General features: G+C 39.2%; 1 protein-coding gene across 2 annotated transcripts in view; it reads left to right on the plus strand.

Annotated features, from left to right (window-relative positions):
• Positions 1-17,594, plus strand: part of Erlin1 (ER lipid raft associated 1) — a 35,390-nt gene extending 17,796 nt beyond the window's left edge. For both annotated transcript variants that reach the window (XM_052185334.1, XM_052185342.1), the window contains 5 exons: positions 4,344-4,402; positions 5,153-5,244; positions 11,839-11,928; positions 13,369-13,448; positions 15,399-17,594. In XM_052185334.1, the coding sequence (XP_052041294.1) occupies positions 4,344-4,402; positions 5,153-5,244; positions 11,839-11,928; positions 13,369-13,448; positions 15,399-15,620 (543 nt within the window). In that variant the 3' untranslated portion in view covers positions 15,621-17,594. The remainder of the gene's footprint in view (positions 1-4,343; positions 4,403-5,152; positions 5,245-11,838; positions 11,929-13,368; positions 13,449-15,398) is intronic.
• The last annotated feature ends 503 nt before the right edge of the window (positions 17,595-18,097 follow it).

The raw sequence follows: 18,097 nt of genomic DNA on the forward strand, positions 1-18,097 counted from the left end.
AATTCTTTAAAAGGTCCACTATGAAAGTCTCAGAATGAAACCAATTATTTGTACAATTACTGCACACACAGACACACACACACACACACAAACACAAGGTATTCCTATTTTATGCTTCTTTTTATAAGGCTGAAAAGATAGTTGACAGGTCTTTAAATATAGTATGCCTGTGTTTCTCTCTGAGTCATAGTCATTCAGATTGGAAGTTACCTTTATGTCTGGGGTTCACACCGTGAAACCTGTTATCTCATAAATTCTGGTTCTAAATTTTTGACTTCTGAATTTGCCACTGAATTGTCTTTATTGCCTTACTTTAGTCCTTTACTTTGATGGCTGATGTCGTCACACAGAGCCTTATTCTATCCCACTGTGATCCTCAGACTAGTATGATAGTCCTCCTTATTACCTACAGATTTGATTATTCTCTTTCACATAGGAAATGCTGTGTTGCTTAAGTTTTGTTTTTGCTTGGTTTGTGGTTCTAAGGCCCCAACCCAAGGACTCTAGATGCTAAGCAAGCATTCTACCACTGAACTATGTCCTTGTCCACTTACAGATGTTTTGAATGCTTGCTCTTAAAATCCTTGTGCTTGACTCTGAGTGGTGGGGCGTTATAGTCCAGGGTCTCCAATCCATTAACTCCTCCCAGGATGGGTCAGAGCTGCATCTCAGCCACCCTAGTTTTTATACCTTATGAATCTCTAGACTGGGCACAGCCATATTTGCCAAGAGTTTGGGTGACCTGTGGGTACCTCAAAAAGGACTTCTGCAGTTCATTATTCCCCTCCACACCTACTCCTTGTAGTCCATCAGTGTCAAGAGGAACCAGGCAATCTAAAGAAGGGCCTAGCATGCCACCTTTCTCTCCACTAAGCCATGAGGCAGCTTTCTACAGACAGAAGAATAAGGTCACAGGGGATAATATGCCTGTGGACCTCAGGCAACAGGTAAAAGAATTATCTCACTGGAAAGTTCAAGAAACTATATTTTGGAACGCTACTAAGATTTATTGTAAAAGAAAGGAACTATTACACAGCATTATCCATCTCTGTATCAGATCTTCTCATGAACTTAAATTCATGATGTGAGAGTCTTTAAGGTGGTAGCCATTCTGTCAAGATCCATATGATGTCAAGATCAAGCTTATGAGTTCTGCTTTAGCATCTGAAGACTAGCTCTACCTTTGCCCAGTCTGGAAAACATTTTCCTGTCTATAGACATTAAATGGTTTGGTTCATTCTGGCCTTGGAGATTTGTCTAGGTGAGCCAGACAAGATATCTTCCTCAACTGTTCAGACTGTTCTGGCTCATCAAGCCAATTCGAATAATGAGAAGACTTAGGAGTAGTTCACCATGCATTATTTCCTGGGCGAATAAAAGCCAGATAGCCGCATCCGAGGCTCTTATTCTCAAAAGGACAGTGTCATCCAAGTAGCATTATGTCCTACATACTGCTCATCTTTCCCGATTGTTGGGTTCTTTGGATGTATACGTTTCTCTAAAGCAAATGAGTTGCTATAGAAGTTAGGCAAGAAGCCCATCTACTAGGATCTGTGAGGGACTCAGAGGGGCACTGGTCTCTAGGGGCAGTTTTGAGGAGCTAGTATTAACAATTATGAAAGCATTGAAAATTTCCCTATTCTTAAGTACATTGTATAAGGAGAGAGCATGCTGGTAAAGTAAAGCCAAGAACCAAGCTGCCCTTTTAGGCAGAAATTGTGGAGGCCCTTAGACCAATGTTTCTCGGCCCTCCTAATGCTGGTAACCCTTTATCATAGCTCCTCATGTTGTGGTAACTACAACCATAAAATTATTTCTTTGCTACTTTATAAGTCTAATTTTGCTACCTTTATGAATCATAATGCAAATATCTGATATGCATATATCTGTTATGTGACACACCCCTGCCAGGAATTACAACCTATAGGTTGAGAACTACTGTCTTAGACCCCTCCCCCTCTCTCCCAGGAGCCCAACTAATGCAAACATGGCTTAACTCAAAATGCCTGCACTTCTCTAAAGAAAGATCAGTCAAATACTTGATTTTCTCCACCTCTGCCTTTGGGTTAGAGAGAATAGATCCACCAATCTTTTGTCTAGCCAATAGTTTGGACGTTTACCATTTATTTTATGTGTTGAATTATAAACTTACAGATTACAAAGTATTCTGTGTTTGTTCTTTGAAAGCCACTACCAACTTTGAAGCTGTGGCCTTTCCCTGGAGGAAACTGGAGGATATTTTACAAATGACTGGAAATTTGGCCCAGAAATTGGTGATCTCTGTGTACCAGCTGTAGTAGTAGAGAACTTATATGTGTTTTCAAAGATAGACTGAAGAAGTCGCTTAACTTCATCCTGTTCTTTTCTAGGTGTTTTCTCCAGTAAGAGCTAGAAGTTGAACAGGGGAGAGAAATTTTTTTTTTTATTTGTTTGTTTGGTCTTTACTTTTGTTTGCAGATGGGAAAGCAGTGGGTTTTTAGAGCTATGCAATTGCAGGCAGCATTCAGCATTTCTGTATTTGGGTGTTTTGCCTTCAAGTATGTCTATGCACCACATGCACTCCTGGTGTCAGGGAGGACTTGAGAATCCTTGGGACTGGCTACAGTTCTGAGCCATCGTGTGGTGCTGGGAATCAACCTTGGGTTCTCTGGATCTCTTTAACCACTGAACCATTTCTCCAGCCTTCAGAGGTTGAGATTCTTAGGTCATCAGAAGCTTGGCAAATGCTCTCTTGTGTGTTTATGGTTGGGACTCTAACTCATGATGCTGTTTCTTATGGTCTAAAATCACCTTGTGATTTTTTTCTACAACGCTAGAGAATTCTTTCATTTTAGAAAAACTTAAGCAAATTCATAGGCATTTTTTCTAGGCTTTTAAAATAAAGTCTTTACTTGGTCTGTACTATAGCTTAGCTGCCAAAGGAGATGTTATTTTTACTATAGATAGGGTTAAAAAATTAACCCTGGGTGAACTGAGAAAGAAAGGATTGTTGAAAATTATGGGCTGATGAAATAAATAGCTTAGCAACTACTTATTGTTGAAAGGCCCTTATTGTCTGGAGCCCACCTAGTGAAAGGAGAGAACCTGCAAGTTTTCCTCTGACTTCGCATACATGTACACACAAAAATAAGTATAAAATGTCTTTTAAAAAATTGGAAGTTTTGAAAGTTAAAAAAATAAGATTCATGTGCTTAAAGGCTTTGTTACTTAAACATTTATCCAGTTTTCAAAGAGAGATCAAATCATAAGTTATGTGTGTGCAGTATCAGTGATAGGTGCAGGATGTTTGGTTAGCAAATATAAAAGCTTCCAGAGATAAGTTCTTAGCTTAGTAAAGTCAGCCTTCAAAAGCAACAGATTCCAAGTAGATACTCTTAATTATGCCAAAGTCCACTGTGATTAGAACAGCAAAGTATCAGTAAAGAATGTCGGCAAATACAGATAAACTTTGTTCTAAATGGACTCTAGAAAGAAAGAAAGAGTGCACACTCTGAGCAGCTAGTTTCCTAAAACAGTGGTTCTCAACCTTCCTAGCACTTGAATACAGTTCTTCATGTGGTAGTGACACCCACCGTAAAATTATTTAATTGCTACTCCATAATTGTAATTTTGCTATGTTACAAATAATAATGTAAAAATTCTCTGATATATGACCCCTATGATACTCAAAGGATATCTGATAGGCGACCCCCAAAGGAGTTGTGACCTATAGGTTGAGAACCTCTGTCCTAAAGCTTTGGGATGCTTCTATACATATTACCAACAGATTGTAACTTTTGGAAGTGACCTTTGGCTTACTGGACAAAGAATTTAGTTGCACACTGGCCTAGGATTTTCATTTTCTTTTAACATAACCTCTTAACTTTGTTCCTTTAACTGACTTCTCTTCTTTGGCTTGCATATTTGAAATGGCAAACAAAACTCTCCAACTACAGAGGTTTGTAAACTATTTTCTAAGGGGAGCTTTCCCAGTCCTGACTTCTTTCAGAAGTAAGGTGGTTTTCTCTTGAAGTCAGGCACCATTTAAGTAAACAGGTAGTTCATCTTTGACTCTTGGTATGACAGCACTGTGTAGAGTGGGATCCTTTGTGAGTGGAGAACTGCACTACAGTTGTTACGGAGAGTCTTCAGAGGAGCTCTCCAGTAGAAGGCATGGTTAAAGTCTTTTGTTGTTGCCATCTGTTTGGAGTTTTGTTGTTCTAAGGTAAGTCTGCCTGAGGAGCACAAAGTGACCTTGAGCTCCCCTCTGATCCTCCTGCTGCCATTAGATTAGATATGTATGCTACCATGCCTAGTTTGAATACTTATTTTTCATATATATTTTGCTTTTCACTTTTTTTTAGGCTGTGCGTGTTACAAAACCCAAAATCCCAGAAGCCATAAGAAGAAATTTTGAGTTAATGTGAGTAACACTCATGGGGGGTCCTGGTATTTCTATTTAGAACTGTTTATATATTAATATAACAATCTAGGGGAAAAATGGAAAATGCTTAATCTGGGATTGGATACATAGCTGTTTTCTGTACTTTGGTAATACTACCTTTTGTATCTTAATTCCCAGTAAATTCTTACTGGATTTCTCTTTACGTGTGGACATTTCCAAAGCTCAAAGATGCAGACACACACACACACACACACACACACACACACAGAGAGAGAGAGAGAGAGAGAGAGAGAGAGAGAGAGATTTGATTGATTGAGGGTCTGAGGGAATAGCACTGCTCTGCAATGTAATAACTCTGAGTCCTTTTTGTTTCTAGTGTTATCTTTTGTTGTGCAGTTTTATTTTCTCTGTTGATTGTAGAGCTATGCTTTAAAACTATAAAGCATGAAGTATCAGGCTGAGAGGTAGATTATAAATCTGAGCTGCTAATAGAAATAATTTTTGAAGGATCAGGAAAGTATCTTAAACTTTATATATGATTGTCCCGCTAATAGATGAATCCTATGGGTTCTCCCCTTCCTCCTTCCATCTCTCACTGCCCCCTCCCTTCTCTCTCCTTATTCAGAAGGCTCATATACAGAATAAGCTTGAGTTACACTCTCAAACCTGTATGTTACTATACTGTGTCCTCAGGACCACAAAGGAGGGAAGGTGGTGGGAGGAAGGGAAAGGCAGAACCCTTTCTGATTTGTATGTTTTACTTCACAGGGAGGCAGAGAAGACAAAACTTCTTATAGCTGCACAGAAACAAAAGGTTGTGGAGAAAGAAGCTGAGACAGAAAGGAAAAGGGCTGTTATAGGTACTTGGATCTGTTTGTGAAATGGATGGCTCTGTATTGTGACTTTGTCCTGTTCTTTATCAATTTCATGTTGGACAGTGAAGGGACATAAGACAGCGTTATGTGTAGTGGAGAAATCTGGAACCTTCATGCAGATATCCTTAAACCTTTAAAGTAAGTGAAGCCTGTAGGTAATGAAGTAGCCTAGGTCGTTTTCAGTTTATGGTATGATTTCACTCTGAACAGGAATCTGTTCATTCGGTCAACTCCTGCTGAAGAGTTATTTTCTAGTGTGTTCTTACTACAGCACTGCTGTCTGCTGACTGCCTGTTCAGTTTCTCCGTGCACACATGCAGGAGTTTCCTAGAGCAGTGTGACTCAGAGGAGAGTGTGGGATGGGCTTGTACCAGCTCTTTTTCCTAAGCCATTGAAACTGTCCAATTCCTGAGAGTATTTAAGAAATTCTTAAAGCATTTTCATACCATTAAATTTTTGTAAGTTTTACTTTTTTTTATTTGATATAGTCTTTATTTACATTTCAAATGATTTTCCCTTTCCTGGATCTCCCCCTCCCCAGAAGCCCCAGAAGCCCTCTTCCCTCCCCCTGTTTCCCAATCCACCCCTTCTCACTTCCCTGTCCTGGTATTCCCCTACACTGCTGCAAGTTTTGCTTTTTTTATTAATTATTTTATTTATTTACCTTTCAAATGTTGTCCCCCTACCCGGTGCCCCCTGCACCTCTCTGGCATCCCACTTCTCTGGGGCATCAGAGCTCCGTGGGACCAACGCATCCCCTCTCACTGAGGCCAGATGAGGCAGTCCTCTGCTACATATGTAGAGGGAGCCATGGACTGCCCCATGTATGCTCTGGTTGGTAGCTTAGTCCCTGGGAACTCTGAGTAGTCCAGTTCTAATAATTCATTTTTATTATAGTTTATAATCTGTTAGTTCCTAACAGATTTAAATTCAAGGAAAAGGTGCTTTGGAGTAGGTCAGTTGAGAAGCACCAGTGTAAAAAACATCCTCAGGGCACAATTGCTGAGTCCAGTGTGTGGGTGTGTTCTGGTTTCTCTGCTGCCAAACTGCTTGCTCCCTGGTTCTTCCAACTCGACTATCGTGAGCAGAATTTGAGTTCTGGCTTCTGTACTGCTAGGCTGAGTTCTCCTTTCTATGTCCTCCTTACCCCTTGGACTTGCCAGATTTTAAGCATGCATGCCAATTTATTGAATGGACAGCTTTAATATCCCAGATTATTGATTGTGTATTGGATTTAAGGTTTACTGCCTTTGAGTGTCTTAAGCCAGTTCTCTGATGACTTTTTCTAACTAATTATGGTGTTCTTTGTATTTTTTCATTTCTGATCCTTCCCCAGATTTATGCTTTGCAAATGATTTAGGGTTCTATCTTTGAATTGAGGTATCTTTGAGATACAGATATTTGATTTTCACATAGTCTAGTTCATCACAAATCTGGTGGGTTTTGTCTTATTTTGTTTATGAGTTCTTTTGCCTCCACCAGTACCATTTATTCTAAACAGTTAAAGTTCTGCTTTTTGTGTATGGGCCTTTCATTCACAAGGGACTTACATTAATGTTAATTTGACAGAGATTTGGCTTTACTTCTTCCAAATGGCAACCCAGTTATCTCAGACTATTGAGTAGTTCGTTACTTCCTCTTTTTGAATGCCATTCATGTTATATAGTAAGATATTCCAGGTCAAAGATCTCTGTTCTGTGTTAACTCTTTGCTCTGTCTTCCCTGTTGCTTCTTGTGGCTTCTTGCTTCTTCCTTAGCTGTTCCTCTTGGCTGTAATTGTTAACTATTTTTAATTATTCTGAAATTAGCCTGGACTAACTAGTCCCTGTATTCAGCCAGGAGACTATAAGGACCAGCTCACTTCTGTAAAATACTGTCGGGATTTTTGTTGAACTGCACTGAATGTAAGCTGATATGAAGAGAATGGAAGTATTTATGATACTGAGTCTTTCAAATTTCTTCTATTTATGAGAAATGTATTTTAAAGAATATCATATTAAAGATTAAGGAGATGACTCACGGTATAAAGTGTAAGCAGGTGTGCAAACCAGAAACACATGAAAACATGGGGAGGGCTTGGTGACCCATCTGTAATTCCAGCCTTCCTAGGCGTAGATGGGCTCCCCAGAGCCAACTGGCAGCAAGACCTTATAGACAAGTTCTGGTTTCATTGAGAAGACCCCTCCTTAAGTAAAATGGAAGAGTCAGAGGTGACTCCTGGTATCAACCTCAGCCTCCATATGCTATGTACCCACATGCATGTGTTCTACATGTATGTACCCACACACACATGAAAACTGGAAAAAGTATAGTATTCTTAAAGTCCCTGATATTTGCTATAAATTCATTCCATTAGTACCTGGTGTGGTGACACACATATTTTGGTCCTAGTAATGGGGTGGCAGGCCAGCCTGTTCTATAGAGTAAGTTCCAGAACAGACAAAGCTACAGGAAAACTGCCTCAAAAAGCAAAAGAAAGAAACACAGTTCATTCCTGTGTAGCCCTTTAAAATTTTTTTTGTTCCTGTAATAAGTACACTCTTTTACAAAGGAACTTTGTCTAGCTTGTCATTTTATTTGTGTAGCTATCCATTGGTTTTTAGTTAGCCACAGTGCTGAAAATGCTCGTATCCATAATGGTAGCCTTGGGTTTCCTGTGAGCAATAGTATTGTTTTTAGATATCAGTAAGTCTACTCTCTTCTACATAGAAACATCACACCTTTCATCTCTTTTTGTCTCACTGCTTTAAGCTTTGGCCTCCAAAAGTAGCAGTAGCAGGCATTTTGCTGTTATAGTTCTGATAATAATTGCTGTCTTAACATTTGCTATTTAATGAAGTTTGCTTTCGCCTTTGCTTGCCATGGGCCCTTATTAAGAATTACTGAAACTAAATTATTTTCTATATATGTGGGGTTGATTTTTAAGTTGCTAGTATGGTAGATTGTATTGTTAGATTTTCTTTGTGTTACTCTATTAAACCTATTCAGGCATTATGTGGAAAGTGCACCACAATCTCTTGTAAGGCTTACTAATAATTTTTAAGAAGTTTTACGTTTGTTTCTTATGAAATCAACTTACGGTTTTCTTATAGACTATTACCATGTTTTGCCTGTTTGTATTTTGTTTGGTGTTGGGGTTTGCAGTTTGTTGTGTGCTGTGTGTCTTCCAAACTCAGAATAACTTGAAGAGCATTTCTTTCCCAGAACATTTTGTGTATGGTGCATATTGTATCCTTCTAATGGGCTTCATGGAGCCCATAACACAGTATGGTTTACTGTGGTGTGTGCTCTTTTGTTTACTTGTACTTTGGTATATTTGCTATTTGGTATAAATATTATTTTATATAATACTTGAAGTGGGGATATGGCTTGTGACCTTCTCTGCAGTTTTGAAGCCTCTGCCATTCCCTCCCTGTCCTTATTTTGTTTGTTTGCACATTCTTTTTGGATCAGTTTTGAACTTACTGATTATTTTTTGGAGAACTGCTTTTGGTTTTTGGCTTGCTTGATTGATTTATTTCTCTCCGGTGTTATGTCTTTGATTTTTTTTTCCTTCTTCACTGTGAATTTACTCATCGGTTCTTTAAGAAATAAATTCTAGAATTAGATGCTTAAAACCATTGACTTCTAGTTTTTCCTTCTTTTTTTCCTTTTTTCTTTCTTTCCTTCTTTCTTTTTTTGGTTTCAGGTTCTTTTGTTTTGCTTTGGGTTTTTGTTTGTTTGTTTGTTTGTTTATTTTTAGTTGGAAGCATGTAGGAGTATACATTTTCTTCTGAGTACTGCTTTGGTCTTGGGGGATTTATTTACTGGTTCTTCTTTTGCTTATATGTGTTCAATTTTCCTTTTAAGATATTTCCATTATAATTTCATTGTTAATCCATGAGTTAGCTTATATATATATATATATATTTTTTTTTTCAGTTTTTGGTTTGGTGAGTTTTGAGAATCTACCTTTTTTATTATTGATTTTTAGTGTCAGTTACAGTTTGCTGTATGGGCCATCAAGTTGTGTGTTGAAATTTGCTCTGTAGCCCTTTTCTGTAAATGCCCCATGTGTGTATATATATATATATATTGTCTGTGTTTGTTGGATGCAGGTTTCTGTGATGATTGATCACATATTCTGTGTTCTTCTCATTTTGTCTTCTGGTACTATCAGTTTATTGAGAACATTGTGTTAAAAACATTCTGCTATACTCATTGTTGACTTTTTTTTCTTTATTTTGAGCCTATATCATGAAGGGCATTTACATTTGGGATTGTTAATTTCTCAGGAGATTTGTTACTGGTTTATACCATTCTTTATCCCCAAACATATTTTGTGGCATAAGACTCAATGCTGTCTAGTGATAGCTGTATGGTTATGCCTCATAACAGAGCTGTGTTCTCTTGGCTGTTTTCTTGGTGTATCTTCTCATTCTTTTACTTTCAACTTTTCTATGTCATTATGTTTTAGGTGTGTCTCTTATAAACAGCATATAGCTGGATTTTGTTATCTTATCCAATGTGAGAATCTGTCTTTTAACTGGTGAGTTTTAGTCTTTTTATATTTATTGTAGTTGCTACTGTATTTAGATTTGTTATGACTCAATTATGTGCTATTTCTCATGTATTTTTTCTTCTTTTTCCATTGTGAATTGTGTCTATTCATTTTCTTTCTTTTACTTGACTAGAAGTTTTACATTCTGTATGTGGGATGCACAACTAGTCATTACTTGTAAACTGTTGTGTATCTGAATCAGTAAAATCTAAAGTTAGTCATTTTCTCTGTCCTTTTCTTGAATAATATTTTGAAATGCTTTAACGCTCACCTGTCTTCTCCAGTGCCACGTGCCATGGTTGCTCTGTCACTCTCCCCATGTTTTATCTCCTCACTGCGTACACTCGTCGTTGCTGAGGACTCCTGGATTCCAAGCATGCAGCTGCACTTGTTGTTCTCTGGGGTACTCATTCTTCTGCTCTGAAAATAACCGCTTTTCCTCCAGCTCTCGTGAAGCCAGCAGGTGGAGGTCTTTAGTCCAGGCTGTCTAGAGTTGTAGCCTTTGGAGGTCTTGGCTTTATTTGGAACTCAGTTCAGATGTACAGGGCCTTATCTGGTCCTGTTTGGAGCATTGCCCACATGCCTTTCTTTCTTGTGAAATGACCACCCCAGAGCTGCCACATACAAATCTTTGGCTCTTGAGGGCTTTCTTGGCTGCTTATGAACTTGCTGTGTGTTTGAGGCAAATTGATTGTTTTACATGACGGTTTAGGGCACTGAAAGGGATTTTCTCATTTGTCTACTCTCACTGGTCTGGAGCTCCAAGTCTGGTCATGCTGTTCATTGGTTTCTTCCCATGAAATGCAGAGTGGTATATCGAAGTTTATTTTTAAGCTAGAATAATACAGATTGATTTCACTCTATTAAGACCTGGGGTAATTTATAAAGGATGCTGCCTTCTGAGAAATTTTGGAAAATTTCTTTCTTGTTTTATGTTTTCCCCCAGAAGCCAGAGACAAGATATGCTAAAGTATCTCTTGGGACCTTTGGGGGTGTCATACCATGGTCTGCGGGTGTTTTAGGCCCTCATAGAAAATGGAATGTGTTTCATCTGACTTAGGTACATTCTCCAATATACTTTACATCCCCTCTAGGTTACTTAGACCTATTAAATGAAAGTTCTGTGGAAATAGTTGTTATACTGTACCATTTAGGGAGTGATGACAAGAAAAATGTTTATGTTCAGTATACATTTTTTTTAAATTTCTGAGTATTTTCCATCTGTATTTGGTTGAATCTTCAGATGAGTAACCTGTGACCATAAAAGACCATAGCCCTTATAATCTTTGTCTGAAAAGGAAAATTGAGATGTCATTTTAAGAATTATGGAGATAGAATTTCAAGTGTAATTAGAACCTTTCTTGTTTGGTCTGGGAGCTTTGGTTAGGACAGCTGTTCACTGAAGGTGTTTAGTTTTCCTGGGTGCACTTGGGTGTGGCTGCTACCATGTTCACTATGAGCATTTGTTCCCACAAGTAACTCATTTCCTTCTTTGATATTATTTTCTTTATATCATGTTGTTGATGGCCCCTTAATAGTAGATCCTGTCACTCAAAACACAGGCTTTCTGTTGTCTTCTCCTGTTGTCTGGCTGTATCCTGTATATGAGGTTTTGTTTTGTTTTTCATTTTTCCTTATATTATCTCTTTTATGCTTCATGGCATATCCCTACCAGGTCATCTCCATTTTTTTCCTACAACACGTCCTCTTGTTTAATTCCCTTGCCACTATATGTCCATGTCCTTTGTTGCCATGAGTTTGTATTGCTTCACTTTTGTACTGGTCTTTACCTCTAGCCTGTGAACCATTGTTCTGTAGTCTCATGAAAGACTGAAACTATTAACCTTTTGTAACCTTCTTCCCACAAAGTGTGCACTACCAAAATAGAGCAGTAAAGAAAGAAGGAAATTTCCTTCCTCTCAAGTTGTTTCTAGAACAGATAAAACCTTGAAAGTAATTAGCCATAAAGCCACATATAATTAAGGTTACACTTTATACTGTGGATTCTAAGTGTGTTTCTCTTTGTTGTGTTATTATAGAAGCAGAGAAGATTGCACAAGTAGCAAAAATTCGATTTCAACAGAAAGTGATGGAGAAAGAAACTGAAAAGCGCATTTCTGAGATTGAAGGTACAACAGTGAAAGGCTGAAGTTCTGAGTGTTTAAACTGCCTCTCTGCCTCAGGACCAGTTCTTGATTGTCTTGTCGGGGAAAGCAATAGGACATGCTGGTCTGGAGGAAGTAGCTACACTGATGCTCTACAACAAAAAAGCAAGCAAGCAAACAACAACAACAAAACCTATATAATTTAGTTCTCACTTTAGTCTGTGACTTGGCATCTCAGCCTTTCGTTTCGTTTTCTACAATGAGTCTTTCTTAGCTCTTACTATATTTTCTGATGAAGTATAGGAATTTCTCAAAATCTTTTGTTAAAATACAATAGTGTCTAGAGAGATAGCTCAGTGGTTAAGAACACTGACTACTCCTTAGAGGACCAGGTTCAATCTGCAGACTCACATGATAGTTCATAACTGTCTATAATTCCACTCCCAGGGGTATCTAATAACTTCTTGTATACATATGATGCTTAAGATACGTGGCATGTAAAATACCCACATATATAAAATGAAATGAAAAGCTTTTAGGCATGAACACAGTAAGGGCAGAGCAGATAGCCCAGTGCTTAAGGACACATACTGCTCTTGAAGAGCATCTGAGTTCAGTTCTGAGGACCCATGTTAGGCAGTCCTCGACTGCCTTTAACTACACAGCTCCAGATGATCAAATACCCAAATACCTTCTTCTTGTCTTTAGGGTTACTGTTCTCTTGGGTACAATATCTTTCTCTCTCTCTCTCTCTCTCTCTCTCTCTCTCTCTCTCTCTTTTCTCTTTCTCCCTCTCTCTTTTCTCTCTCTCTCCTATGTCCTCTCTCTGTCTGTCGTGTGTGTGTGTGTGTGTGTGTGTGTGTGTGTGTGTGTGTCTTTCACTCTCACAAAATTTAAATATATAAACACATAATTTTTTGATGTTAAAAATAATAAATTTAACCACCACCAGTTTGACACATGCCAACAGCAATAACAACAGAGTAGCTGGGAAAAAGATACACTCCAGTTGTAGTGAAATATCTTTATTCATATAGTGATCTGTTCGTTATTGAACCCAGGGCCTTGCATATGCTAATGTAAATGTTCTTAGACCACAGTCTGTGTGTGTGTGCTTTAATCTCTTTGTATTAATATGCCTATGGTGGTTTTGCCTGACCCCTTCCTGGGTGGAGGGTAAGGCCCTGGGATGGGAAGTTAGAGGGAGGTAGAGGACAAAGAAACCACTTAGAACAGAAAATGAGTTAACTCAAAAAGCTATTGGTTAACAGTGATGAACTTTAATTCCCCTTAAAAAGGAGTTGTCCTGAGTCCTGAGAGTTTATAAATTGTTAAATTTATAACTTAAAGTGAGGCAAACAATTGAAATATTAAACAGTAAAAAAAAGATACTCTGACCCAGATGAGGGAATAGGGTGGCGATTTTCTTTCATTGCAAACATGCGTTATTGTTTTATTTGCTAGATGCTGCGTTCCTGGCCCGTGAGAAGGCGAAAGCAGATGCAGAGTATTATGCTGCACATAAATATGCCACCTCAAACAAGGTGACCACTCTTCATGTCCTTCCTAGTAACTTTTCTGGTGTGCATTCAATTTCATGGGTTCTAGTGTGGTAGAAGTAGCAGTATTTAATGTCAGAAAAGGGTAGTAGCCAGTCCATCGTTGACCGATTGCATAGCAAGACATATTGCTATCCATTGCTAGGGAGGGAACATTGTCTATTGTTATAAAGTAAAGAGTAAAGACCAGCAGGGGCATGAGCATCTGTCAAACGCCATGAAACCACCTGTCCTGTAGGGAGGGCTCTGAAAAGGGAGGGGCTTAAGAAAATGACAGGAAAAGAGCAAACTAGTGTAGAACAGCTTTCCAGGAAGGTAGCTCTCCAGGACAGAGGCTGAAGTCCTGTGTGGTTTGCTCTCAGAGACATCCGTGCAGTTTCTGGGATGAGATACTTTTCCACTGTTGAAGGCTGTCCGTTTTCTATGGTACATTTGCATCCCTCCCTTCCTGCTGCAGACCTATAGAACTTGTTTTAACATCTGCTCTCACACGCATTTCCACACTGTAAATTTAGAAACAGATTGACTTCAGAGGAAGCAGAGTGGAATGTTGACAGATGAAAGCAAGCTGGGCACTTCACACGTCCTCCAGTACAAGCTGGTGGTTGGCGATCTGGCCAGAGGGAAGCGTCAGGGTCTTACTGAAGAGGTGGTTGGGAGTGCGTGCTGCGCTTTCAGGGCATCGGAGTTCAATATCCAGCACCTACAGGATGGCTCACAACTCCAACTCTAAAGGGTTAGAGTCTAGCTCTGTCCCTACACAGCCATGTCCACATGCACTCACACAGACATATGAACAAAAGTAAAGTCTTTTTTAAAATAAAAGACTTTATTATTAAGATCAAACTTATTCTGAAAAGGGTAGTCATTTTATACCATCTTGAGAAATGCTACTCAGATATCTGTGTATTAAAAGGGCTATAAGAAGTAATTTACTTGTACCGTATGGTCAGATTTAATTGCAGTGTTTTGGCAGAGGATTAGAATCAGCTGGAGAGGGTGGAGATGCAGTGACTAAAGATGCTAAAGTGCAGAGTAATCAGCACTGCAAAGGATAGGACAGACTCCAGACGGAGAGCAGGTAACTAGAGTAATCCTGGGGAAAGTAAGAAACAACAGACACGGCTCTAAACCAAACATGTTTGGTTGAAATTATCGACACAAAATACTAGTAGTGAGGTGGACGATGCAGTTCAGTTGATAGAGTGCTTAGCTGGCATGGCTGGTCCTCACACCACAAACCAGGGTGTGGTGGCATATGTCTAGAATCCCAGGAATCTGGTGGTAAAAACAGGAGAATTAAAAATTCAAGGTCATCCTCTGCCTCATAGCAAGTTTGAGGCCAGCCTGAAATATGTGAGGGCCTTTTTCAAATACTTACTGTTGGTAGAAGCAGTTCTGGTGGTAGGCAAACATCTGTCTTATCACAAATGATTTAAACAGCCAACTTTTGTGTAAAGGCAAGATGCCAGCTTAGGTGATTTCTAAACATACTCCAATTCTCAAATTTGGTTGAAAAAGTTGAGTCACTAAGAGACCTGGTTAAACAGTTGTGAACCTAGGCTTTTCCTTGGAAGCCCTAACACTGATCTGCTGAATTATTTACCTCTTGCAGGAGAATCAGAAATTCTGTGTCATTTCCTGGTTGAGTTGAGCTACATGAAATAGAAAATGCATGTAAACTACTTTATAAGCTACAAAGGAATACTGTGTTATTTGATCCCCAATATATTAAAAAAAATAGCTTATCCTACATTAAAAGGCATTTTAGTTAAGAACTTAACTGTTCATAGGATAGCCACACTCCAAAATGAAATAAAGTCACTGGCACACATTCCAAGTTGAGTCATGTTACTCAGGAGAGCAAGTAGAGAAAAAGAGATGACTATTGCACCAAACTGTTCTAATTCTTCTGCTCTTGTTTACTCCACACAGCACAAACTGACGCCAGAATATCTGGAGCTCAAGAAGTACCAGGCCATTGCTTCTAACAGTAAGATCTACTTTGGCAGCAACATCCCTAACATGTTTGTGGACTCCTCTTGTGCTTTGAAATACTCTGATGTTAGGACTGGAAGAGAAGGTTCCCTTCCCCCTGAGGAGACTCTTGAACCCTCTGGAGACAACCCCATCCAAAACAAGGAGAACACAGGTTGATGCAAGAGGTGGAAATGTTCTCCCATATCAAGATGCGACCCAAGGGGCTAAGTGGGAACAGTGGTTATGTGGACTCTTAAGATTCACAGAGAATTTGTGTTCTGTTGTGATTCTCTTGTCATAGTCCTGGTTTGCCAGCTGACTACAGGATAGACCCAGCTGTCTGGCACTCAACTAATCTCTGCAGCCACAGTTTTATCAAGTATCCTGTATGTGTTCCTTTGTAAACCGGTACTCATGAATGAGAGAAAGTCTGATGCTAAGATACTGCCTGCACTGGAATGTCAAACACTATATAACAAGCTGTGTTTTATAAAAGCTGAGGTCTATTGAATAATGTTTACATTGGTCCCAGAGGACATGTGTGCTCAGACATTCAAGAGCTAGGAGGCCAGAGAGAAGACCTTCAGAAAATGGTAAGTTAAAGAAGACAAGTGTCATTAGACACTTGGGACCAGGCTCTCTTTGAAGTCTAGTTCCGGCATTCCTCCATGTGGTTAACAGCCAGATCTCTGGGTTCCTAGGAAATTATCTTCCAGATGAACAACTATTTACTTGATACAAATTGTACCTTTCTGTTTTTCTAGTCAGGTTGGTGGCCTACAGGGACACGCACTTTGCCACCCAACCAGAGTTCCTCACAGAGATTCCCAATCACTAGTCCATTGCATTAGTAGGCTCACAGATATAGAAAGCAGCTGAAATTTAAGGGAGATAAAGCCTGCACTGCACCAAAGCTGTGAGGCCCTTTGTTTCCTCTATTCGGTGATGTCATCATCCTCACTGCCCCCACCCACGTGTGACAAAAGTGCCGGTTTTAGCCGCAGACAACTGCTTAGATGTCACCTTTTGGCTGACCAAAGCTGGGACAAGGCTTTAACCAAACATAGGAGCAGTGTGCAATTCCTAATTCACTGCACAGTATTATAATTGCAGCAAGTTTTTATTTTTAAAACTGGATTTGGGGCACATTCATTTACCCCAGCACTTCTGTCTAAGGGCCAAGGTCCTAGGGCTGCCATGGTCGCTAACACAGTGATTCTCCTTAAAGTGGTTCACAAAGTGTAGAACCACGTGACCTAGACAGCATCCCTAGTCATCTTTGTCTCCTTCCTGGGATGCGGAAATCAAAGTTGCTTTTCCAGCTTTCCCTTTCTCTAGGAGATCAGAATTCTTCTGACTTCCTGGGCAGCCACTGAATTTATTTTCCATGAGAAGATGACACAGTTAGCTCATGGCTCTAGGAGATTACTCCATCCAGGCCGTTTGCCCATCACATAACTTCCCTGGAATATTGTGCTGCACAGGTAGATCTGAGTCTGCCCAGCTTGTCGACTGTGTTGAAGCCAGGCAGAAAAGTAGTGGGGCCACTTCCTGAAACCTCAGCCGCTGATCTCACAGCAGCTAAAGGGTCGTGCCAAACATTTTATTGAGGAAGGAAAGCCCAGATTTGAATGGGCTTTTTCCCTAAGCCTTATAGTGTAGAGGCATTTGTAATGTGGAGAAAATAATTTTTCCTCATTTAATTATAGAAATTATCTTTAAACAGATTTTGTGTTCTTTGGCCCTTACAAGAATTTTTAAACTATACAAATACTCCTGTTATATTGTTGCTGCAGATAAATAATGATTGTTGTGGGATATCTGGATCATTGAGCTTTGTGCTTTCATTCCTATAGATGTTTCTTATTCCCATTTAGTGAAATGCTGTTGCCCCAATGTGATGGTTGTGGGTTTTCTCACCAGTCCTAGGCCCTGGTGAGGAACAGGGAAGTGCCACTGTGAAAGATTAAAGAAAGCACTTCCACTTGAGCTCCCTATGGAGTGAGCTTCCCTGTGCCCACTCAGTGAACTGAGTCTGACCATCCTTCAGGGACTTTCCTTTTGGTAAATAAACACTGTAACCTTTAAGTCTAAATTTATATGTGAAAGTTAACTTTTTTTAAAAACCTAAATAAAATTATTTTCCTATCAGTGATTGTGTGTGTTTTATTTTCTCCATGTCTTCATACTTTTCTGTTGCTGTAATATGTTCCAAGGCTGCCTATAGCATGCTCTAAGGCTGTCTGTAGCATGTTCTAAGATTGTCTATAGCATGCTCTAATGCTGTCTTGCCCATTTCAACTAGGGATCCAGTGTGTTTGCTGATTGAACTTAGCTGTAGAGGTTTGTACTTTTTCCAAAATAATGACTATTAGGTATAATTTTTTTAAAGTAACATTTCCACTTTTTCCTAACTCTTAGAATTTGTCATCAAATTTTTTATTGTTTCTGGGATAAATGAACAAGAGATTGAAGAAGGAAGATGGGCATTGTGCCCCTTAGAGTCTTCCTAGAAGGAAAACAGATTTACATTAAAGAAGGCATGAGGTAGCTTGTATACATTTTAAGTGGTAGTGTTGTGGAATGACTAACTTCATTAATTCAGATGTTGTATGAGTCAGGATTGGACCTAGATTCTCGCCTGGGGAACATCT

This window comes from Apodemus sylvaticus, chromosome 1 (assembly GCF_947179515.1).
Source record: "Apodemus sylvaticus chromosome 1, mApoSyl1.1, whole genome shotgun sequence".
In the NCBI taxonomy this organism is placed as follows: domain Eukaryota; kingdom Metazoa; phylum Chordata; class Mammalia; order Rodentia; family Muridae; genus Apodemus; species Apodemus sylvaticus.